Raw genomic sequence first — 26,301 nt, 5'->3', positions numbered from 1 at the left:
TTGCAACATTACTTATAATAGCCAAGATATGGAAGCAACCTAAATGTCCCTCAATAGATGAATGGATAAAGAAGAAGTGGTATATAGTATATATCATTAACATTACTCAGCCAGAGGGAAAAAAAAAAGAAGAATGCAATCTTGCCATTTTCAACAACATAGATGGACCTAGAGGATAATATGCTGAGTAAAATAAGTCAGACAAAGATAAATTCTATATAATTTCACATTTTCCATTTATACATGGAATCTAAACAAACAAACAAACAAAAAAACAAAAAAACAAAACAGAAACAAAATAATAGACAAGATTTTGATGGTGCCAGATGGGAGGGGGCTTGGAGGGGTGAGTGACAGGGGAAGGAGTTAAGAAGTACAGATCAGTAGTTACAAAATAGTCACGGGATGTAAATATAGCATAAGAAATATAGTCAATAATATTGCAATAAGTATGTATGATATCAGATAGGTACCAGATTTATCGAATTCATCCCTTTATAAGCTATATAAAGATCTAATCACTATTTTGTACCCCTGAAACTAATATAATGATGTCAACTGTAATTTGAAAATAAAAAATAAATATATTAAAAAGAAAAAGAAGTGTCCCTAATAGTAAATTGCTATTTATAAAATAGAGATTTTTTAACATACCGTTGCCTTGTCTTTCAGCTTGCTGTCTCTAGCAGTCTTTGTTTTTTTGTTGCTGGTAAAATAATGCAAGGTACCGTATTCCATCAAGGCTGCAAACACGAAAATGAAACAAACAGAAACAAAGAGATCCATCGCCGTTACATAAGAAACCTTAGGCAATGACTTCCGGGCGATTGTACTCAGAGTTGTCATGGTCAGAACTGTAGTAATACCTGTGGAGGGAGGGAAATAATAAAAAATGAAAAATAACAGATCATTTTTATTACTTCATCTCATTTGGCAATATTGTGGGCGGAAAGAAACACTGGAAACAAAAGGGTATGATAACTGATTAACAGGAAGAAAAAAAAAGAAATACCGGTAGCCACAGCTCTTCGTGCCTGTGTTTTAATCATCTAAATTCTGTGAACTACAAGTAGACTCCCCATACCCATTCTTCCTTTCCTTCATAGTGGCAAACTATCCAATTTTCAGTGGGCACGAGGCTGCCTGAAAGAACAGCTTTCTTTGCCACTTTTTCTCAGCTATGTGTGGACACAGGCTGAGATCTAGCCAACGAGAATTAAGTCAAGGGTATAAGCAACATCCAAATGATCACATTAAAAATGGGTGAAGAAAGTCAAAATGTACAAACTTCTGGTTATAAGATAAATAAGTCATGGGGATGTACAGCATGGTGATTATAGTTTACAATGCTGTATTGTATATTTGACAGTTGCTAAAAGAGTAGATCTTAAAAGTTCTAATCACAAGAAGAAAGATTTTTGTTAACTACATATGGTGATGGATGTTAACTAGACTTATTGTGGCGATCATTTAACAATATATAAATATTGAATCATTATGTTGTATACCTAAAACTAATATAATTTATATGGCGTTTGTGTTTCATTTTTTTTTTAAAAGATGGCTTTAAAGAGACAGGAAATGCCCTTCTTTCCCTCTTCCTCACAATTTTCTACTCAAATACACTGGCCAGAGCACAGCAACCATCTTAGAATATTAAGAGATCATGAAAATTAAAATTACCCACAACACAGCAGAAAGATCAAAGAAGACTGAGTACCTCACATTATAATTACCCTTTGATTACCTATCTCTAAACTTTTTATATGAAAAACCAAATACTTTTCTACCAGTGATTTAATCCACAGTGATTTGCGTTTTTTAGCCATACCCAGTTAACATTAATGCAACTAGTACAGTGTTTTCTGATACGATAACTTGAATTAAACCTATATGTTAATTTCAAAGTTTAAGTAAAAAATACAGGCAAAATTACATCAAGGGGATGCTTTAAAAGCATGGAGTAAATCTTCATATTTTGAAGAATTCAGCAAACACAATTGGATATCACCTTGGGTCCCAGTTCTACTTATGTATCTTTGGGGATGTCTGTTTTTCTTTACCCCATGGCTTTTTGTGGTTGTTACAACTCCTAGTCTTAGGGCTTCTACCTCTCAGCTGCCCATGCTATTAATCTCTTCTTACTTAAACTGGCCTAATTCTCATTAACATTTAGGATTGAAAAAAAATGACACAGGTATGATGGATTGGGAGTCATAGAGGGAAAATTAGGTTCAAATTCTGACTCGTCCATCTCTTAGCCCTGTGACTTAGGGAACTTTCTTAATCCTCTATGCCTCTCATCTAAAAAACTGTCACAGTAGTGTTTTGTACTCATAATAAATTTATACAAAGATATTTATTTTATTTAGTTTTCCTTATTTAGTATTCCTTACTTAGAATACTGACAAAATATTTCTTTCTTTCGAACATTAGCATTATAAAGCTAGAATTCCCCCTTTAAACAATATTTTAGCTGTATTTTACAAATACTTATATATTATTTATCACAATTCAGTTTGAAATAGTTTCTAATTTCCTTTTTGACCCAAAGGTTATCTAAAACATCGTGTTTAAATTTCCAAATATGAGGCCTTTATTATCTATATTATTTTTATTATTTTTTAATTTGCTTCCATTTTGGTCAGAAAATATATTCTGGAAAAATTAAGTCTTTTGAATTTTATTGAGTTCTTGGTTAATGTTCCACGTACACTTAAAAATATAGTGTAGTCTATAGTTAGGTGTAGGGTTCTATAAATATCAATCTGGACTGGTAGTTGATAATTTCATTCAGATTTTCTACATCTTGATTTATTTTAATGTAATTGTTCTATCAATGAGTAAGAAAGGGTGTTAAAATGTCCAAGTAGGGTTACAGATTTTTTTCTCCTTTTATTCCTGACAGTTTTTGCTTCAACAATTTGTAAATCAAAATTTTATTTAAAAGGCTTTGCATATGGTAAGTGCTAAATAGTTTCAATTAATATAAGTCTTTCCTCTTCTTAGCCTTATGTGTTTTTTCTTTAGTAACTTATTAAATTACAACATTCCCATAGTCAGACAAAGGTAGATTTCCAAATGTATTCCTGACTTCCATAATTATGTCCCATCCCTACTAAAAAAATATATATATCTTAAAACCTATCTAAAGTGTGCCTTGATTTCATTATCAATTATTACATTAAATTTTACTTTATTAAACTATTACATTTCTATTCATAAAGCAATGAAAACTACAGTACCATTTAGTTTTTAGACATTTATTTTTACAGTTTACTAATTATTACCACAGTACTCAGCTTAAAAAAAATGATAGTGGATTTCCTATTAAAACATCTCTGAGTCCATGATAAGAAAACATTTAAGCTATTAAAAAGATTCATTGGTATTTCCTCCATGGCTTTCTCTACTCAAAATGCTATAATAATTTCCGATCACATTTGGAAGAAAACTCAAAGTCCTTAATATGATCTACTAAAATTTATATAATCTTACTGGCTCCTCTCTAATCTCATTTTCTACCACTTCTCAGTCAGCTCTACCTAGTTACCCTCTTTCCAAACTTCAAGCTTGGCATGGCAAGGAAGATCCCACTTCAGAACCTTGAGTATCTCCTTGCCTGGACTGTCTTTCTACCAGATATCCACCAAGCAGCTCCCACACTCACTACGTCTCTGCTGCCGCCTCAGAGAAGTCTGCTGGACTCCACAAGATAAAGTAGCAAATATTATATCCATCCACATCCCCTGCCATTCTCTAGCCATTTATTTTGCTTTCTCCTTTATTACTGACATTTCATTATATGTGTTTTATATTTATACAGTACCTGTATACCCCACTAAAACATAAATGCCATGAACATGAAGATTTTATAACTATTGTTCACTATTAATACTGAAGCCCCTAGAACACTACCTTTTTCTTAAAAAGCACTTGATAAATGTTTGTTAAAATACAATGTTGATTATATTCCCCATACTGTATTTGATATCCCTGTGACTATTTTGTGACTACTAATTTGCACTTTCTAATCTTTCACCTTCTGCCCCATCCTCACCCCTTCCCATCTAGCAACCATCAGTTTTTTTTTTCCTATATCTCTGAGTCTATTTCTGTTTTGCTTGCTCATTTATTCTGTTCCTTAGATTCCACATATAAGTGAGATCATATGGTATTTGTCTTTCTCACTGACTTATTTCACTTAGCATGATATCCATGTTGTTGCAAATGGTAAGATTTCATTCTTTTGTATGACTGAGTAATACTCCATTGTATATCGGAGGATCACTTCATAGACTGTGTAGATGCCTGACCACTGTGCCATATACTTGAAGCTGAAGTAGAATAATATTGGATGGCAACTATAAATAAATAAATACATAGATAGGTAGATAGATATAGATATAGATATATAGATATATAGATATATAGATATAGATGATATAGATATAGATATACATACACACACACACACACACACACACACACACACACAGTCATGGGATGTAAAGTACAGCATAGGGAATATAATCAATGGTATTGTAACAGCTACATAAGATGTCAGAGGGGTAGTAGATTGGGGGCATTCACTTTGTAAGGAGTGTAAATGCCTAACTATTACGTTGCTTTGTACACTTGAAACTAATTTTTTTAAATGCAATGTTGAATAAATGAGATCAGGAAACTGTCCTTGATTATCTATCTATCTATCTATCTATCTATCTATCTATCTATCTATCTATCTATCTATCTATTTATCTATCTATCTATCTATCATCTGTCATCTGTCGAGAGATATATGAATACTTTCAAAAATAAACCTTGATCTTCCAACTACATAGGATCCACATTTATTAGAGACGTTCTTCAAGTTAGATTTGGCTATTGCTTATCCCTATAGTTGATATGCTAATATTAAAAAATGTGAATTCATGCAAAAACACAATTCCACAATTGGCTATTCCCTTTCATGACACTATGGCATAGTGTTTTGGGCTTCATACAAACCTAACAGTAGAAATAATCCACTCAAATTCTCTGGGAAAAAAAACCCTGAGAATAACATTTGAAAACAAAAATATAATTTTTCAATCATATTCAAACTAGCATATAATCTAAAACTATTTCCCTTGGCACTAAAAGTAATTTGAAATAATAATAATTGTTTAAATAGGAAACAAAACTCAGGTACGAGTGCATTTTATCCACTGGTTATGTCTACACTTTTGTTTAGACTCCCAAGGGAACTACATTTCCAAGTATAGAGCTACTTGTCTTAGGCTTTCTCTTGCCACTTATATGTGATTTGCAGTTTACCATATTTGTTAACTAGAGTTATTCACCAGCTACCGTAGAAATCACATGAAAACCTCATTTCTGTTGAAAAAAGAAATGGCCCTAACTTCCTTTATGTTTTTGTAAAATGTAATTATGAGTAACCTGATTCATGTCTTGCACTAATCTTGGGAATAAATCGATTGATCAATAAGTCGTCTTAGTAGTTCAGTACATGAATGTAAGTTATTTTCTTTTATTTAAGATTTGTATAGTTTACAAATCTATAGTAATTAGATACATTTTTTATATGATTTTGATTATTGCAATAGATTGCTAAAGAAAGAAAATAAAAGTCTATTTTATCAAGTATGAATTACAAATTACCATTTTAATCAGTGTTATTGAACAGGCAACTCTCAAAATATTCACAGACTAATTACACACTTTATAGATTACAGAAGTCTAGAAGCTTCTGATTCCTCTCAGCGACCTGCCCTTTAGAACAGCTGACTGTTCATTAGCACCATTGTAAGAGCAAGGCACTTCAAAGCCTTCTAAACACACACCAGTCAATAAATGCTGGCTATTAGTGTTTCAGCTGAAAAACAATAAAATCTTGATTAAAAAGTGATTGGAGATGTTGCCTACATTAAGATTCCGGGATTACGTATGATTTTCAAGCGTTAATTTTTGCTGTGTATTTATGCTTTCCTTGACCTCTATGAGCAGGAAAAATAAAAATGTTTTCTGAAATGTCAACTTCTTTACACTTCTTCTATGTCCTACTTGTTTTTCACACATTTATTTCAACATCATATTGCAGTAATCTGTTCATCTTTGATTGTAGTGTAGAGGAATATTCTAATAGAGTCAACTATAAACTTTTATCACATTACAATATTTGTAAAAGTCCCATGATACATGGCATCATATAATATGTCATACCTAGTGAGGTTCTTGCAGGTACTGCATCTTTATTGATCCAGAAAGACACCCAAGAAAGAACAACTGTCAGAATACAAGGAATGTAGGTCTGAATAGTGAAATATCCCATTCGTCTGCTCAGGTCAAAAAAGATTGTCATGATAACATAATCCCCTGGAAGAAAAAGACAGGTTTTACTTTGGCTATAACAATATAAAAGTATAGATTCCAACCAATAGATTTACATATAAATGCCATTTAATGCTGACATCATTCATTACTGTGTGTTTCCTTCTTACCAGAGATTGTGTGAGAAATTTCAGTGGAATTCCGTAACCCTACAAATGCAAACTGATATAATCTCCAATATTTAGGATCAGCCACTTCTACAGAAGGCTGTTTCCACTTATACTCAATTTCATTTTTAGGATATCCATCTAGATAAAAAATTCAGATAAAATATATAGATTACAAGATCCAAATCTGTTACTTTTGCAATACCAACATTATCCAAAGACAATTAAAAAAAATTCATTTCTGTATTCCAATATATGTCAAATATAGAACATACTGCATAAAATGCATGTGTATAATTTAAGAATAATCACATAATGATCAAATAATAATAATTCATGTAACTGCACTTAAATCAGGAAATAGAACATTGCTAGCAGCCAGGAAAGCTCATGTGTCCACTCTAATATGGTAGTTCCACTCCCAACCAGACGTAACCACTAACCTGATTTCTGTGATAATTCTTCCCTTGGTTTTCTGTTATAGATTTTCTGATATGAATTTCTGAAAAATATAGCTTTATTCAGTTCATTTTTTTAACTCTACTTGATAGCTGCTACACAGGATGAATTACTTTATATTTTATTCTTTTAATATCATATGTACAATAGAAATTCATGCTGCTCTATGTAGCTATAGTAAATATGTTGCATTGTAAAACTGTACTAAAATTTATTTATCCATTTTATTGTTGTAGACACTTGTAATGTTTTCTGTTGGCTATTACTAACATTGCTGCTACCGTAGAATCATTATTTGGCATGCCTCACAAAACACATATATGCAAAGCTTTCTCTTAGATATATATACCTGGATATAGAATAACTGGGTCATGGGTTACATATAATTTCCACTTTATGAGATAGTGACTATTTTATTTCCACGAAACATATACCAATTTTTCTCACCAGCCAGAGTATAAAAGTGTATGTGGATCCATTGTCTCATTAACTTTGATGTGGACAATCTTCTTTATTTGTACAGGTCGATAGGGTATATTTTATTTCATATTTTCCTGATTATGAATGAAACCTAGCAATTTTTTTTCATATTTTTATTAGATTCTTGGGTTTCTTCATTAGATAATTGCTTGTTCAACTGCCCATGATTTTATTGGGTTTTCTCTTCTTTTTATTTCTTCCCTGTTGTCTAAATTCTTTATAAATTCTGAATACTAACTTTTTGTTAGTTATTTGTATTGAAAGTCTTTGCTTTCTTTGTAGCTGTCAAAAATGGAGGTGCATTCTCTCAGAAAAGATATATTTTTGTCTCTGCAACATGTCAGGAAAATCCATAAGGGCTTTTTTGGGCCAATCAAGTGAAGAAAAATTGGGCTGTAAATCCATGTGAGAGTGGGATTGTTATTACACTCTCTCAAGGAGTTTTTCACCTTGTTATGCTCATTGCATAAACAGTTTTCCTTTTAGACTTTAGTGGTTGTGCAGTGTGTGTGTGGTAGTGGGCAGAGCGGGGGATGGGGGTAGCGGAACATCTTCATGTCACCTTAGGTGCCCAGTCTTTTGTAACCCAACTATAGGGAGAGATTATGTTCTATTACATTTCCAATCCACAATGCTGTCAAAATCAAAGCTCAAATTTACCTTGCTTGAGCAAATGCTCTCAGGTCAAAATTGGCTACAGACTTTCTTACCTTTCTGGCTACAACTTTTTGTGTGGATTTTTGTGGCTGACAATTCCTTCCTAGTGATCATTAATGTGTTTTTGAGGCACTTTCAATAATATAAAGTTTGAAGTTGTTTTCAACGGAAGGGTTGGTCTACCATATGACAGGAACAAAACTCACTATCAACTTGAAATATTTCTGAAACATTGCATCATTTTGCACCAGGATACCCTCATCAGCCATGCAGTGAAGTAGCTGTCACTCTCTGCAGGCCTGTTTAAAAATCTATTCTCTCTGCTCTTCTTCCATCTTCTCTCGCTTATTCTTAAGAGCTCTATCCATCTTGTTTTTCCACATTGCTTTATTCCTTGTAATTATCATTATAGAGGAAATAGAGTTTAGTCATAATACATAGAAGTGTAAGCACAAATGAAAACAATAAGCTAGTTACTTTACACAAAATCTCATGATATTGATTTTTAAAGTGGGGGCTTTAATAAAATCTTTCAAATATATTTGTCATGAAATATTAGATGTAGAAGGCTTAATTCACTAATGTAGAGAATTCCTGAAAAATACATTATGTTTATGTCAGCAACCCAATTGCATTTTGGATAGATGATTAATTCCCAATAATGGCAATCAAAGCCAAAGAGATAGCACACAAATAATTTAGGAATGGTACCTACAGTAGAACATAATACTTGTTAACATCTTCAAATATGTAAATATCAACTATCCCTTGTGTGTTTGGATTAAACAAGTCTTTGCTGTGATTTGGCTATTTTATTCACTGAGAAGCTAATGTTAGAATATCAAAGCAGTGAGGTATACAATTATGAATTAGAAAGGACATTTTAATGAGACAAAAATCATTAAGAAAAGTCAAGAAAGTCATTAATAAAAGCAACAACAGATATTTGAGAACTTCATAAGTGAGGAAGCAAGATAATACTTATGAATACTTATAATCTGCTGTGAAAGATTCTAGAATGTGTTATGTTTGAAACATTAGATTTCAAAAGAAGGAAAATGGTATTAGCCAATTTGTGGATATATGCAATAACATTTTAAGAACTCATTTTACACGTTTTCAAGACTTGCTCAATTACATATTATCTAGAAAAACATTTTAATAAAAATATACATGAGAATAAATATTTTAGTAAATATGAAATGAAATTGATATTGATATATTGATATTCTAATTATTTCCTTGGAACAAAATACTAGGTTTTTATATCCAAATTATTTAGCTATAATCATTTCTCTATTTCATTCTTCCTTTGAAAAAAGTAAATTTATTTCTATCTTGGCTTTTCCAATTCCTCAAAGCCTTTGTAATTATTTTCTGTTCATGTAGTAAATTACAAACCAATCCTTGAAACATATTTTAAAATCCAATGTAACAAAGTTAAACCTTGCCTTAGGAAGATAAAATAAAATATGAATCCACTTTTTATTCATGGCAATACAAAAGCATTTTAACAGAAACCTATCTTAAGTACTCCTTAACTAATCAAAATACAAAAAGGACACTAGGATAAAACCAAAATTCAGAAAGAATGGTATAATAAAATATGTACATTGATTAAGCATTTATTGTCGCTTTTTAATTTAAAAGAAACAAATACGGCATTTGTAATTATTTTATCTAATTGTTGAAACATATCCACATTTCTGAAAATTGCATAAATTGTGTTTTATCTCATTTCATTTTACTTTTTTTTTTTTTTTTTTTAGTAAACAGGGTCTGAGGCTAAAATTCTATGAAATTATCAAGTATTTTATCACTTACAGCTTGAAAATTCTAGTGGGCAGGAATGTTCATCCATTGGAAAGTTATGAAGCTGAAGATAACATTCTGCATTAATTGTCAATCTATTTGGATGGAAAAATAAATATTAAAAACATGACAAATAATATCAAGCATTGGAAATCTTTTCTCTAATTTTCTAATTTAGAGAAATATTTTCTCTAATTTTCAAACCATTATGTAGGCCAATGGTTTAGTCTACATAATGGACTTTGCTATATTAGAAAATAATAATTCTAAAATCTCAGTCTTGAGTGGTCATATTATTACATTTATAAATGAGTGAGAAAATTGTAACATTTTCCTCTCCAGCCAACTAAGCGAACTCTGTGTATATTTAGTATAATCTCTGTTTACAGTTCCAACTTTGTACTTCAGAAGCTCAACAAACACACATGTGCATACACACACACACACAGACAGCAAAGGGTACATGATTAAGTATGGCGATTTGTTTTCTCTTAATTTATCTCTTAATGGAACATCTTTCCATTAAGGATTACTCTTAATAAGCAGATGTGTTCAAGACAATGTATTAAATATAATTGAATGTTACCCATCAATATTCATTTAATCCTTCTATAAAGATGTTTTACTACATTATTGAAAACCACAATGTTACTTTGAGCTTAAGCAAGTGTTTCCAAAATATTGCACCATTTTATTTGGATTTTAGAGTATGAAACCAGGTCCATATTTCTTACTTTGCAACTTTCAAAAGGGGAAATGTTATGAGTTGATCAAACGTTAGTATGAAAAATAAATTAGAGCAACATTTAAAAAAAAAAAACAGTACTACCTTAGAGTATAAAGAACTCGTCCATCATTCCAAATTCGAAGTAGACGATTGGGAGTTGTTATCCAATGAGCATCAGATTTTCTTGAGTTTCTGAAGAAAGTGTCAGGAATCCAAATTTTTCCAACCATATTACTGTTAAGCATAAGCACTTTCATGGTACTATTGAATTTTAAACGACTATCAAACCAGGTTTGAGCAAAAATTATATCAATCGTGTATTCCTAAAAGATAAAAAGAAGAGTAAAAACTCATAATAATAAAGCCACTATTTTAGTTGCTTTTTTCAAACATTTGAATTTTTATATTATAAAGTTTCTGTAAGTAGATGACACTTAAAGTCTATCTCTTTGGAGAAAAATGTATGCCATAATCTTAACCTTTCTTTTTAAATTATTTACATGCGTCATATAAAAACAACCCAAGATTTCTAGCAATTACTGCTGCCCAGTATGGCTTTATCTTTTTTTTTTTTTTTGGAAATTTTATTCAGAATTTTATAATATGTAGAATATAATTATTAAATATAAAAGCAAATTATCTTAATGTTAATAATTATATTAATTTTTATGATAGGCGCATGGTGCTTAAGTTGCAAGAAAAACTCACAAACAAGTACAAAATTCAGATGCAAATACTCACCAAATTACCTAAACGTCCTTACACTGTTCCTTGTCAAAAAAATTCATTCTAATTACTTAGATCCACCATTTTCCAATGTTATAAACCAGACACACACACACACACACACACACACACACACACACACACACACACACTATTGTTTGGCAGACTCACAGGGTTATCTTTCACCCCTATGCTGACCTCTTGCTTCTCAGGCCAGATGTCTTTTCTTTGGAATAAATTATGCTTTATCCAAGCAGCCTCTTCAACTGACACACAAATGATTAACCACTTAGAGTCTAACCTGTGTTAATGACATGGTTTCTGATCTTAATAGTAAATGCAAATAGAAGGAAGGCTCACAGTAATTCTGATGAGTAGATCACTAGCAGACATGTAGGTCCTAGCAAGAGTATTTAAATGACATGATGTGCCAGCATTACATTGCACTTTTGTATGGAGTTAGAAACTGCTTAAAACAAAGGAAGGGATTTACATACCTGCCAGGATTGTGGTTTGGCCAACATCCAACACTGGTTGGTAGAGGGAACTTCATGCTACGTAGTAGGTATACTTAGCTGCTGTATTCCTAACAGGGCATTAAAGGTGGCATTTGAGAACTAACTTATCTAGGGGTGGCATTTAGCAAGTAGTTATGACTCCTGCTTAGCAGCTGACAAGATCTTCTTTAGAATACCTGTTTATAAAAGTGCTAATCACTATTAAAAGATCTATGACTTCCAAAGAGCCAAATTCTCCCAAGCAGAGCATCCTGGGGAATGTGAACAATTTTCTACTCAAAATTATTCCGTTAATCTAAAATCAAGAAGAGAACGATAAAAAGCATATGTCTTGATAATCTGTCCTTCCCAAACCCTTTACAGAGGGTTAATAATTCCAAGCTCTTTTAAATTGCTAATCCTTAATAAGAGTCTCATTCAGATAAGAAGGTCACTCAAGTTTGTGCCATTTTATATGTAATGGAAAAATCCAATTTCGTTTACTCATTTGTTTTAGTGTAATTTCCAAAAAATGATCAAACTGTGTTCCTGTACTTCATGTTCCCATTTAGAGGCTATAATAATCTGCATAATAAATAAGCAACAGAAATATGAAAAGGAACTTCCATTCACCCAAAACAAGTGTGATAGCTTCTAGGATAAACATTTTGAAATAATGAACAATGTATATGACATTTGAGATCCAATATACATTATGAGACTTTGTCTCCTTCCAAGTTAGCTGAGAAAACAGCATTAGTAAATCAAGGTGAAGAAGTGAGTCATCTTTATTTCTAACTCAATCAAATCAAACCATAATTGATAAAGAGTGTATGTAGTGTGATCTTCCTACTACACTGTCAGCTTTGCAATTATGCAATGTGTCTCACACTTAAAAGTACTAGCTCATTCAATCTGACTGCCTTTCTAATAATGGAGGAACTTTCACAGAGAATGCAGACCTGCCTACGTAATTATTGCAGTTTCATCATGGAACTTGGTTGAACCTGATGCGATCATCCCACCTTGACATTAATGTCTCCCTAAACTATTCACTTAGCCAAAATAGTATAGTGGGCTGCATAATGGTTAGCAGTAAATCCAATATTAAGGTGGTAGACTTGTAGAGAAAAGATACAAGTATAGTTTGCAGAGCAGGCTGGCAGGCACAAGAACAAGGGAAAAGTTAACGTTTCAACTTGAGTCAAAGGCAGTCTGGAGACAGAATCCCTCTTCCTTCCTTTTTTTCTCTTAAAGCTTTCATCTGATTGGATGAGGCCCACCCACTGTATAAAGGATATTCTGATTCACCCAAAAAGGCTACTGATTTAAATGTTGTTCTCATTTTTTTAAAAAGCCTTTACAGCAACATCTAGACTTGTACTTGACAAATATCTGGGAACCATAACTTAGCCAAGTTGACACATAAAATAGACCACCACAGCCACAACAGTGCAACTAAAGACACTAATGAAAGAGGACTTCCAGGACTGCTTCAGAAAGTGGCAAGAACAATGAGGATAAGTATGTTTGAAGCGAGGAGGAGTATTTTGAGGTGGATTAATGGCAATATGCCTTTTACTGCAATATTTTTTTATTTTATTTAAACATTCACTGTATTATTTGATCATACCTCGTATCTAGGCCCTCATTTTGCCACTTTCCCCCTCAAGCCTAGTCTGGTGGGGCAAAACTACCAAACAGTATAGACCCATTCTACAACATTCTATATTTACTGATCCATAAATGATTCAAAACTGTAACTAATCCTGGGTATCTATCTGAGGCATATCATTAGAAAATAATTCAAAATTGACACCTCCGAAATCTGACCAAGTTGTGTCAAAGATTTCAGAGCTGTTTGTATCCATAGTCTAATAGTTATCGGTAACTAAAAGGATTTTGATAACATTACTCTTAAACACAACAAATTGCAAACATCCTAAATGTTAAATAATGAATTATTAAATATATGAAGTACAAGTATATCCCCCAATATTAGGCAATATTTAAAGATATTTTTCAAAAAGTAATTAAGTGGAATACAGTCATGATATAATAAGTGGAAAGACACATTATGAAACAATATAATATGATAGCATTTACTAAAACTATGTACATAAATTTATTAAAATGGTAGCAACAATGGTGAATACTGAATGATGATAATCTAGAATATGTAAATTATCTTTGTCTAAATCAAATTTCTAATTTTCCCATATTGTAGATGTATTTCTTTTATAAGAAAGCAAACTATTTTTATGATTTTTTTAAAGAAAAAAATTGCATAGGGTCACCATTTGCAGCTTAAAATATGTATGGATTCACACACAGCCTTTTTCCTGGCCCTTCCCCTTCTCTCTTGATATAATTTTCATTTTTTAGCCATCCTCCACAATAGGTTTTGTGGTTCTTTTAAGGAAGGAGGTCACATCTTTTAGTAGACATTACACCAACCGCTACAACATATATACATAGTAAATACATACAAGACAAACAAAATCATGAAATAAAATTAAAATATATTTGTGTACATAAAGAAATAAAATTATTTTGGTGATTTTTGGAAATTCAGGGGTTAATTTAATTTTAAAATTCTAAGATCTTTAATGTCATGTTTATGAAGCAAATGAGCATACTGAGTCAAAGAAGCACAGAGATGAAAACAATACTCATTCATTTATATTTTTTTTTATTTTTTCTCTGTTAGTGTTGAGTCATAATGTACCTACATTTTACATTGCTTTAAAATAAAGACTGTGAGTTTTATATCCCACATATGAGTGAAACTGTAAAACTGAAAGCAACAAACAAACAAGACAAACAAAAACTCACAGATACAGAAAAGAGTACAGTGGTTACCAGAGAGAAGTGAGGGGGGTAGAAATGGGTAAAGGGCATCAAATATATGGTGACGGAAGGAGATTTGACTTTGGATGGTGAACACATGATGCAATATAAGAGGATATGTTATAGAAATGCACACTTGAAACCTATATAGTTTTATTAACCAATGTCACCCCAGTAAATTTGATTAAAAAATAAATTAATTAAATAAAGCCTATAAAAAAATAGATTTTAGAATATCTAGTGCCCAAAAACAAAAATGTTAACATAATATAGAAAAGTAATGAAATTAAAACTATGGTCATGAGCTTTAAAGTATCGTACAAACCAAGCAAATAAAGTTAGAACTGTTAAATATAAGTGCATTTCTTCAAATACTTTAATTCATCACATTCAGGAAGACTAAACTCCCTTCTCTTCCCCTCCATTAGCATATGCAAGTCAAATATGCAGATAGGAAAAATAAAATCATGTTTCCATGCTTTTACTGTTTTCTGATTTTTCAGTTTAATGTACCTTAATATAGTAACAGGAATAAACAGGGTTTCTCTGATATCAAGGAGCTATGTTTCAGGCTTTATTTCCTTAAATCTATAAACAGCAGTAACAAAAAAGAGAGGGAAGAAGGAAGACGTGCAAGCAGAGAAAAAGAGAGAGGGATAAACCTATTGCACATTAGCACCAATTACACAAACCATGCTGAAGGAATGTGTTCCTTGCAATGGAAAAAATTCATGGAGAAAAATTTCTCTCTGAGCACCAGCTTTTTCGATATATTTAGAATGCTTTCACACAAGTTATATGTCTGGGGAATTTATTATCAAATATAAATAAATAAATAAAAACACACAAGATAAAGTAAAAAACAGTTAAAAGTCAGTTCTCACCAAACAGATTAACTATATCCCCGTCCCCTTCACACACACTTGGCCATTCCACTTGAAAAAGCTATCCTCTTGCGTGCTTAATTACACTCTAGTCGACTTGCCTGATTACACTCACATTCAAAGTAATTTTGTTCATTTTATGAAAACTGAATTCTAATTTTCTTGTATTGTTTAGTTAAAACAGACTCCTATGTAAACTGCTCCTTATTAATCCCTAGTATGACAATGTTTCTCTTTTAATAAACACTATCAAATATTCCATTTTATCCTGTATGTGTTTTAGTATCACCAGTTTTAATAGAAATTTCATTTAATTAGCTTTTAAAAAACTATCACTGTCCAAGGTTATAAGTGTGTACTTTGCTTCAGTGGGAAAATGAAATCTTTAATACCATGAATTTTTTATAAAGTAAGATAATCATAAAAGCCTCTTGGCAGCCATTATTGTCAAAATATCTCTGGAATATCAATGCAGCCTTGAATCCTATTTCTCTTTATTTTAATATTAACATTTTCTTCTTTAATAAATTCATTTAAATTGAAAACAAAAGCCCCAAACAAAAAATATACAGTTCAGGAAAATATAGACTTCCACATGCTCAGATTTATCTTCTCCAAGCATTGGTTAATTAAAAACTCAACATTTGAAGATTCTCTTAAAAATAAAAATAACATTTTAGTAACATAGTACTTTACGGAATCTCATATTTGCATATTTATATAGAATGTTTTATCTTTCCAAAAATCAACTGGTTGTATAAGATTTTAGATTGGGCACAGCTAATACTGAAAAATTCATTGAAACCTTTTTCGTTGTTTCTTTTGCCACTGAATTAATCTTCATTTTCATGCCAACCTTGCTGTTTCATTTACTACCTCAGCTTCATCTCACAGGTCCTTAAATGTACATGTTCCTTAAGGTTTGATGCTCATTTCTTTTTTTTTCTTCTTCTCTTTAAGACAGTTTTCTCTATCTCTCAGAAGTTTAGCTAATTACTGATGGAGATATGCTCCAGTTTTCTCCTGAGAAGTAGCTCCTAATTCAGAGTCTCAAATCCAACTTATCCAGAGCCAATTTGTACTCATTTGAAAAACGGAGACAAAGATGTCAGAAATAGTATGGCCCAAATGTTGTGAGTACAGCAGTCAATGCAGGCAGCTGTGCAAGTTAATGACAATCACGTGGGCATCATACTGAGTAAGACAAACACTGAGCCTGACTGTAATACTATTGGAATAAGCAGGCACAAGCAATTATTAGGTATTATGGTTATTCAGGTATAAAGTGAGTAAGACCTATAATAAGGAGACAATTTGACTGTTGTTATGACGATTTAAAAAAAGTAAGGGAGAAAAACTAAAAAACTCTTGGAGAATTATCTTCAGATAGTGTTATGGACTGAATTACATTCCTCCCCGCCCCCACAAATACCAACATCGAAGCCCCAAACCCCAGTACCTCAGAATGTGAAATATTTGGAGCCAGGGCCCTTAAAGAGAAGATTAGGTTAAAATAAGGCTATTAGAATGAACCCTAATTAAATCTGACTGTTGTCCTTATGAGAAGAGAAAATTTGGACACACAAAGAACACCAAGGATATGTTTGCACAGAGGAAGGTTCACAGGAAGAAATAGCAACAAAGCAGCTATCTTGAAACCAAAGAGAAAAGCCTAGAAAGAAACTAAACTTGCTGACACCTTGGAATGCACTACTGTCCTTCAGTAGTATTAAAAACACATTTGTGTTGTTTAAGCCACCCAGTCTGTGGCACTTTGTGATGGCAGCCTGAGAGACTAATACAGATGACAAACTCAAAAGAGACAAATATAACATGTTAGTGAGCCCATTAAAGGGGACCTAGTATTAGTTTGATTTAAGGAAATGAGATTATTAGGGTTTGGGACAGAACATTTTTACTAACGTCTTTTGGTTATATCTGAGGTGTTAATTATATCCTTCAAGTAGTAATAAAATATTTTCTATTCTATGGATAAAAGATAAAACATACATACCACAGTTTATCATTTTCCATCCGAAATTACCTTCCCTTGACCTTTTTTTCTTATTCTCTCTCCTTCCAGTGTTTCTCACGTATTCTCACGCTCTCCTCTCTCTACCATGATACTTCTATTTCATTCTCTTCAAAGCCAGATTTCTCAACATAGTATTTCATAAAGTTAACTTGCATTCCCACTTACTCCCCATCACCTTGAAACAGGCACATGACTGCATGTCTACCCCTACAGAACCCACATGTGTCTTTAGGGCTCTGACAGGAAATTAGTTGGATATGAGACCTATATTGAGGATGGAGGAGGGACATAAAATTCAGCTGTTATTTCTGTCCTACGTTTTCTATTCCATTTTCATCTTGCAGACCTAACCAGTACCACCTAATTGCCAACACCAGTGGGTCCAATTTAATCCATTTCTCATTGGATTCTCATGCATATTTACAATGGATTATTAGTTCCTCCTTCGTCTTCCTCTTTAATTTATCAAATTATATAATGTCATCTTCTCTTGGTTCTTCTCCTAATCCTCTAACTTTTTTGAATATTTCCTTTTCTGCACCTCTCTTTCTTTCACCCATGTTTTATATACATGGGTCTCACTTTAGCATCTGGTCTTTAGATTTGTGTTCTTCTTAATTTGCATCTTCTCTTAGATCATTTCATGCATTCTTGAGGTTTTAGGCTATCTTATATGCTGCCTGTCTCTCTTCCATTCCCCAGTTATAACTTCTTCCCTAATCAGAAGGCTATATCCAGTTATAACTTCTTCCCTAAACAGCAGGCTTAAAATCCAAATAATTGCTGGACAGCTCCATGAATGTGCCTTTAGCCTTTGGAGCGCATGGCTCTATTCTGAATTTCAAATAACTCTACCATCTGCAATGTCTCATATGTATACACTGGAGTTAGTTTATGTACAAAATGAATCACTAAATTCTGAAAAAATCATGCATCTAAAAAAACGTTATTTATTTTCTTCTCCAGCTCAGTTGCTACTGTACTAGGTAAGGCCTTCAAGATCTATTACTTTGACTAATGCAACAACCTCTTAACTCGTCTCTCTAACCCTGGACTTGGCCTTTTACAGCCACCTTCTATACTGTTGGAAGAATGTGATCTATTAAAAATATAAATCTGCCTATAGTATTCTCCTGATGAAAAGTTTCCAGTCATTTCTCTTATCCAAGGGGATATGATTCATACAATATCTAGGTTTCCTATTATGGTTTACAAGACCATCCTTAATAAGACACTTAAACATTATTTCAGCCTTAATTCCTTATCTTCCACTTTATGTTCCAGTGTTGCCAAATTGCTGGAAGTTCTCCTGACCTTATCAAGCTGTTTCATTTCTCTATGACAGTGCATGCTCCTTATTCTACCAATAAATCCCTTTCCTTCTTTTACTTTTTTTCCCATAGTCCTTCTTGTTACCTCCTTCAAGATTTCTTCAAAGATCTATTCTTGATGGATCAGGTGATAAGATTTTATGCCCTAGCATAAAATCACAGAAAACACAGCACATTGGAGTAACAGGCTACACATTCTTAGATATGGGAATATTTCAGCTCTGGTTTCTAATACCTGGCACATAATAATTGCACATGTTGCCCTCAACTCATTTAGAATTAGCTATCAGAAATTACTACATATTCATTCTATTGTTGAGATATATAGTCAAGAACTTTATGCCAGATAACTATTTTTAATATTCATTACTCACCATATTTATGGGATCAACTGGTCCAATGCTGTTTACATAAACATCAGTTTCAATTACTGTTGGCCTCACTGCAAAATACAAACACACACACAAAAATGAACAAAGATATGACCAGAGGTTGTGTTAAATAAATCTTAGTTTTAAAATAAATCTAAATTAATATTAGTTATAATATTTACCATTTAAATAATAAAAAATTCCTCATTAGGAAATAAAGAAACATAGCCCATCACAAAAATGCAAACAACTTTTCAGTTTACAAAATTTTTATATAACTAAAAATTAACATTTTTGAGTAAAAACATTCTGATGTACAATCTAAAAAGTGTTAGAAATATCTAAATCATCCAATAAAACTAAAGAAGTTAATTCAGTAAAAATTGCTAGATAACTTGCTCAACAATCATCATAGAGTTTTAGAATTTGAATAAAATTTTAGAGCCTGTTATTTGTTCCTACCTCATTCCTCCCTTGTTAAAAATATTCCTGTAGGTTATTTATAGTTGGCTCCAATGTAAGCTGGATTTTTATCTAATTTTCCCAGAGTATATAGTGTGGATGTCACTATAAACTTCATCTATTGTGTGTTGCACATAACCATTTGTGTTTTCCCAGTTAGTCTTTAAATGATATATACAGTATTTTATGTTCTATAAAAATGTATAGCACAGGTCAGCCTTTTAAATATGTATAAAATGATATGATTAACCAATATCCACAATCATGCCATGTTGGATTGTAACTTAGGCTTTCAACCTTTGTCAGGTATTTTTAGTTCCTATAATGAGATTTACCATAACAATAATGATAATTTATGCTCATAAGACTTTTTGTTTGCTAAAGAAAAGATGTACATAGTTTCTCTTATTTCCCTTACCCCACTAAATAAGATATAAAGCTCTCATTTATTGGTTTAGCAAATACTTTTTGAGGAATGTGTATAAAAGGTTCACAAAGTGGACATGAAAGAGAAAACCATTCCAAGAAAAAATATCATATATCTCAGAGAGATTCAGAAAGAGATAATGCCAGTGAAATAAAGCAGAAAACCAACTTGTAGGGTAAAAGTTACTAAAGTAGCATGTTTTTAGTGATATTTACTCAATTCTCCTTTCTAAACTATCAGATTTCCCTTTCCAGCCTAGTATTCATTACTCTTACAATTCAGACGCTATGTTCCACCTGTCATGATAAACCGCCTCCTTTAATACACAGCTGAGACTGCTTGTCTGAGTCGGAGTCTCCATTCAGCCCCAAGTCTCCCTGTCTTGGTACCTTCTAGTCTGGCAGCAGCCCCCAAACTAACAAGCTACAATGGAAAACTTGAGTCATTTTGAAAAACAGTGCCTGTATAATTTCACAACAGTATTTAATTTAACCCTTTACAATAAAATAACAAAACACTACACTACACTTAGAAAAACATTTACTCGCACATAGTTTCTTTTTCTTTAAGCAAAGATTTCATTGCATGGTATGCATATTTTCTTGGACAGAAAAGTAAATAACATTTGTTAGAAATGGTTTTAGTATGTCAAACTGTAGGTTTTCAGACCTACATAATACATAAGACTGTAATTCGATCTGCTAGCCAATAATTAATTTTCTTAAATAAACGCAGGTTATATGATTTATAGAAAGTTTTATAATTTATCTTAGGCTGATGACTTCTAAGATGAATTGATTTAACTGTTTGCCATTTGTTTATTTATATTTTTATCAATTTCAGGTGTACAAAGCAACATAATAGTTAGACATTTACACCCTTCTCAAAGTGATATCACCCCCAATCTACTGCCCTTCTGACATCATATATAGCTGTTACAATACTATTGACTATATTTCCTATGCTGTTTTTTCTTTTGACTAGCTATGAATTGTAGCCAAGAAATATAATTAAGCTAATTATACCTAGATCTACAGAATGATTTTTATGAAAGTCAATTAATAATAAGACAATAGGTTATTAGTTTTATTTGTAAGTATATTTATCACCACTTACAGGCAATTAAGTACAATGTACCAGTCTTATTTAATTAGTTTCTTGGTGTGTTTTTTTTTTTCAGTTCATTGATAAATCAACAGCTACTGAGTATCTGCTCTTTATTTCATAATACTAAGGACTGAACACTGTCTACGCCAAGAAATAATTCCTGAAGACTTTTTTTATATACAGGACACACTTTTTACAGTATAGAAACCTCTAGTTATGAGTGATCTATCCTGGCTTCCTGACATCAACATTTCATTAGCAAATTATAAGACAAATATGTATCTGTTAGAAAAATATTAACTCTTTAGGGCTTTAGGCCATGAGCCACACTGTAGTATTCCATTATTAACAAAAATAAATTTCACCTGTGATGGGACAAAAGAAAAATCACATCTGTTATATGACTCACAGTATTAAGAAAGGAAACAATATCAGACAGGGTAATTTCTTGGTAAAAGTTAATTGTTTTTAAATACTTTAATAATAATAATAATAATAATAATAATAATAATGTTGTCTTTTGGTATTTCAAAATATAGAATGCAAATACATGGATATAATAGTAAAAACAGGACTAGAGTTTATGTAGTAAATGATTCGTGATGTCCTTGAATTATAATGTTACTAGTATGTAATTAAATTTAATCAAGTAAAATGGATATTTTAATAACTAAAAATAATGACTATTTAATAAGAGTATATAAAGATAAAATAAACTATAACTTTTTGATGAATCCAAAAGAGGGAACAAATAGAAAATATAAAATACAATGGTATATAGAATAGATTAGAAAAACAGAAAACAAATATAAAAGCAGTAGATTAAAACAATATATACAATAATTATCCTAAATACTCGTATATCTGCATTAGCCACTCCATTTAAAACAAAAAGACTGTAAAACTTAACACTAAGGGAAATAAAATGCAAATATAAAACTGCTATCCAATAGTAAGTTTATAACAATCCTAAATTTATATGTATGCATGACAGTTACAATATATATAAAGCAAAAACTGACTGGACTTTAAATAAAGAGATAAATCAATGTCTGTAGTTAGATATTTTTAACACACGTTTTTCAGTATATATGCGTGTGTGTGTTTTTATATACATTAAATATGTATATATGTCTATGTATGTATATATGCATATATGTATATATACACACACATTATTTGAGCAATAAGAAACTTGACTTCAGCATGTTCTCTGAGCAAAATAGAATTAAGCTAGTTATCAACAACAAAAGTATCTAGAACAAAGCTATTTTTTAAAATCACACATTATTCATTTGTCTAGTCCCTGTGTTCGTGGAATTATGACAAAGGAACAAATTATGAAAGGCTAAAGCAATGCTTAGAGGACATTTATATAAATTTCCTTTGTCTTAATCTCCTCGTATGTCTTCCAAAAAAGTATAGAACAAAAAGGGAATAAAATAAAAGTGCACAAAAACTATGGCCGCAGCATAATTTGAAGACAAAGTCCAAATTTCAAAATGACTGTAAAAAACAAAACAAAGCAAAACAAAAAAACTAAGTCATGACAAGAACTCTCTCAAATACTTCCTCACTTCTGTTCTAATGCAAGATTTCATGCTGAGCAAAACTGACTGAGATTAACTGAGGAAGAAAGAAGATGGCAGTTAGTTACTTAAAGCAGATCTAAAAGTACAATAGTTAAGTGTACTATAAATGTGAAATTATTTTAAAATGTATCTTATGACCAGAACAAAATATAATAGGATAGGGATGCAGAAGTATACATGATGTGAAACAGCAGTCTTCAAAATAAGGAGTTTTGGGGTAGACATAAATTTCAAAAAAGGAAAACAGAGATGGGCTTTGGAAATCAGGTGGTAAAGGGGGGGAACAGAAAAAGGAGAGGATTTCATACTCCTGCAAGTAAAGAGAACCAATAAATGGAAAAATCACATAATTCCTCCCAAGCATAAAACAAATACACGACACTAATAACAACAAATGAATTTAAAGTAGCTGGGCTTTGCTATAATGACATAAGGGGATATCAATGAACTAGGAATCTTGCAAAAACACCCATGTAAGACAAAAGAAATAGGAAAAAAGAAAGGAAGAGATCCATATAAAGTTGTTGCAGTCAAAATTCAGCACAAATCAACTGCGGAAAATCCTCTCAAAAAAATTAAGCAGAAAAAACAAAACAAAACTATAAGGCAACACTACAATCCATTAAACGTATTCAAACAATTATTTGTGGATAAGAAAAATCTCTTTGAATCAGAAATTTAGAAGCTAAGTAAAAAGTACCCTTCCCCTAACACACACATGAACATAACAAACAGGGAGAAATGAGCAGAGAACTGATTGAACTTAGGAAAGAAATGGAAAAAAAATAGACAAAAGTCAATTCTAAGATGACCAAAAGTACATAACCTTAAAAAAAAAAAAGTAATAGGCAGAGGAGAAACATCAAGAGAATATACATGAAATAAAGAGAATTCAGAGAGAAAGTTTGGCAAATTATGATTAGCATTCATGTAATTGGAACCCAATGAAAACGAAAGGCAAAACAATGGGAGAAAACTAATAATATCCAACACTACACTGTAAATCAATCAATCAATCTTTCTAGAGATGAAAGAAAACCTGAAATTTTAAAAAGACTTATCAGTTACCTGGAAGAAAGGTTATCCAAAATTAACAACTTTAAGATATATCTTATTTAAAGTATTCAATTAAAACATAAAGAAAAAGACAAAAGAACTTCAGGGGGGAAAAAAGATGAAATAAACTACCAGAGCAAAAGAATTGGACTGGCATTAAATTCCTCAAAAGTGACACACAAAGAGAATCAACTTTGAAATAGCTTAATAAGAAAACTGAGTGAAAGAAAGCCTGAACCAAGGATTTTACATCCAACCAATGTGTCCTTCAAGCATCAAGTCAATGGAAAAAAAATTTTCAACATACAAAAACTGTTTGAAAAACCTACCCATGTAAGAGATGAGTGGGAAAATTTCAGAAAAGAGAGTAAGGGTGAGAATTTTAACATATATTGAGGCAGATTAAATACTAAAACCAAGATTGAGACCGGGATGTGAAACTAATTTAAAACTGCTATATGTTTTTGCAAAGCAGAAAATAAGCTAACTAAAAATAATTGAGCAAGCAACTTTAAGAAACACTATTTTGATTACATACTGTAAAGCTAAAGACAGAAATAATTGTACATAGATATTTTATTCTAGCTAATTTGTTTTCACAGACGTGTTAAAATTCTAAAACTACTTTGTGTATTTACTGGAATTGAACAAATAAAAATATATACTACAGATAAATGAGAGCCAGGTGTCTATCTTTTGAAAAAAGAAGTTGCAAACAAATAAGGGGAAAAGCTAGACTGAATGAACCCCGTGGGGTTTATTTTAGATCAGAGCTCTCAGATTGAACTCATGGTTTATAATACATGTACAAAGATATAGATAGATAGATAGATAGATAGATAGATAGATAGATAGATAGATAGATAGATAGATAGATGATAGATAGATAGATAGAGATAGATGCCTGTGAATGTGTGTGTAGAACATATATTTCCTACTTTAATGAATGTACCTAGTGCCCAGATCACGGTTTCTAAATGGCATTGTACAAAAAAAAAAAAAAAAGAACCAGGGCTCCTTGGAATTCCATTGAATTCCATTGCTGGATCAAGATGAGACTGGAATATTATGTGTTAGAAAGTAGGATGTGCTCAGAAAATGATGGGGATGTGTAAAAGGACATAGAAGCCAAATTATAGGGAGTTCCAGTGACCAACTTATTATTTTGAGCAACAAAATAAATAATGAAAGTAATAAGTATTAACTATATAAAATAAAACATATCTGTAAGTCTACACTGAGTAAATAAATGAATATATAAATAAATGGGGGAGAGCCACAGTTCTTCCTTATGGTAAAATGATGATTAATATTTATGGAAGGAATGATGATGATATTGAGTCACTATTTGGCAAACAGCATGGTAATACTGTTGCAGGTAAGAATTAATGATAGCTACTAGCTTCACAATGTGTACTGAGAAACATTTGCATAGTTTCTCCCATGGCAGTATCTTCTTACAACATATTTGTTAATCAAGAAGGGAAAAATAACTTTGTACTTGGGGAAACCTAGAAGAAACCATACTAACTGACCAAAGTTAAAGTCACCAGAAATATGGTATATTAACAGCACATACCTCCTGATATAACACACTGAAAGGGTACAACATCACTTCTGTGGTTTCTTGGAAAAAAAGGAATAAGCTCAGACTAATGAAATATCAGACAGGAGAAGGGGCAATCTACTGGCCAGTGCACCTTAAAATTATCAAGTTCATGAAACAAACAGAAAAACTGAGAAATTATACCAGATTGAAGGAGAATTAGGAGACAGAAGAACGAAATGCAATGTGTGATTTTTGTTGCCGTTCTGAACCAGAAAAAAGGACCCTAGTGAGGCACCTGCCATAATTTGAATAGGTTTGGAGATTAATTAATAGTATTGTATCAATATTAATTTCTTGATTTAAATAAGGGTTCTATAGTAATGAAAAATGTTAACTTTAAGGTTAAAGAGTTTGTGGGATTTCCATGTATCAACAATGTTTTACTAAGTCTAAGTTTTATTGTGAAAATAAATAAGTAAAGCAATCTAGGAAAACAGCAAATTCAACCCAAGGACAGTAGGTTAACATAATAAACCAAGTATTGTAAATAAACTAAATTTAAGGTAATTTTTCCACAGAGAAAATTGACTAAGCCAAAATTTGATTTTATAATAATCCTAATAAAATTGAAATAGTCTTTTAAGATTGATGCATAAATGAAAGACTAGATTACCAGTATCAGGAAAGACCAAAGTGAAAAACCCTCAGATCCTAAAATATTAAAATGTCACAATTTAACACCCGTAAATTTGAAAATTGAAATTTCTTGGAAAGTCCAA

General features: G+C 31.8%; 1 protein-coding gene across 2 annotated transcripts in view; it reads right to left on the bottom strand.

Moving 5' to 3' along the window:
* Nucleotides 1-26,301, bottom strand: part of GABRG1 (gamma-aminobutyric acid type A receptor subunit gamma1) — a 53,638-nt gene that overhangs the window by 12,216 nt on the left and 15,121 nt on the right. Inside the window, exons 3-8 of one of the 2 annotated variants that reach the window (XM_081046456.1) lie at nucleotides 19,333-19,400; nucleotides 10,738-10,958; nucleotides 9,921-10,003; nucleotides 6,504-6,641; nucleotides 6,226-6,378; nucleotides 655-866 (exon numbers count right to left, since the gene is read on the bottom strand). In XM_081046456.1, coding sequence (XP_080902582.1) covers nucleotides 655-866; nucleotides 6,226-6,378; nucleotides 6,504-6,641; nucleotides 9,921-10,003; nucleotides 10,738-10,958; nucleotides 19,333-19,400 — 875 coding nt within the window. The remainder of the gene's footprint in view (nucleotides 1-654; nucleotides 867-6,225; nucleotides 6,379-6,503; nucleotides 6,642-9,920; nucleotides 10,004-10,737; nucleotides 10,959-19,332; nucleotides 19,401-26,301) is intronic. The other variant, XM_081046457.1, reaches the window with a different exon arrangement.

The sequence above is a fragment of the Rhinolophus hipposideros genome (genome assembly GCF_964194185.1).
Source record: "Rhinolophus hipposideros genome assembly, chromosome: 1".
In the NCBI taxonomy this organism is placed as follows: domain Eukaryota; kingdom Metazoa; phylum Chordata; class Mammalia; order Chiroptera; family Rhinolophidae; genus Rhinolophus; species Rhinolophus hipposideros.
The sequence above is the reverse complement of the archived record's forward strand: the minus strand, read 5'-3'. Positions and strand labels throughout refer to the sequence as shown.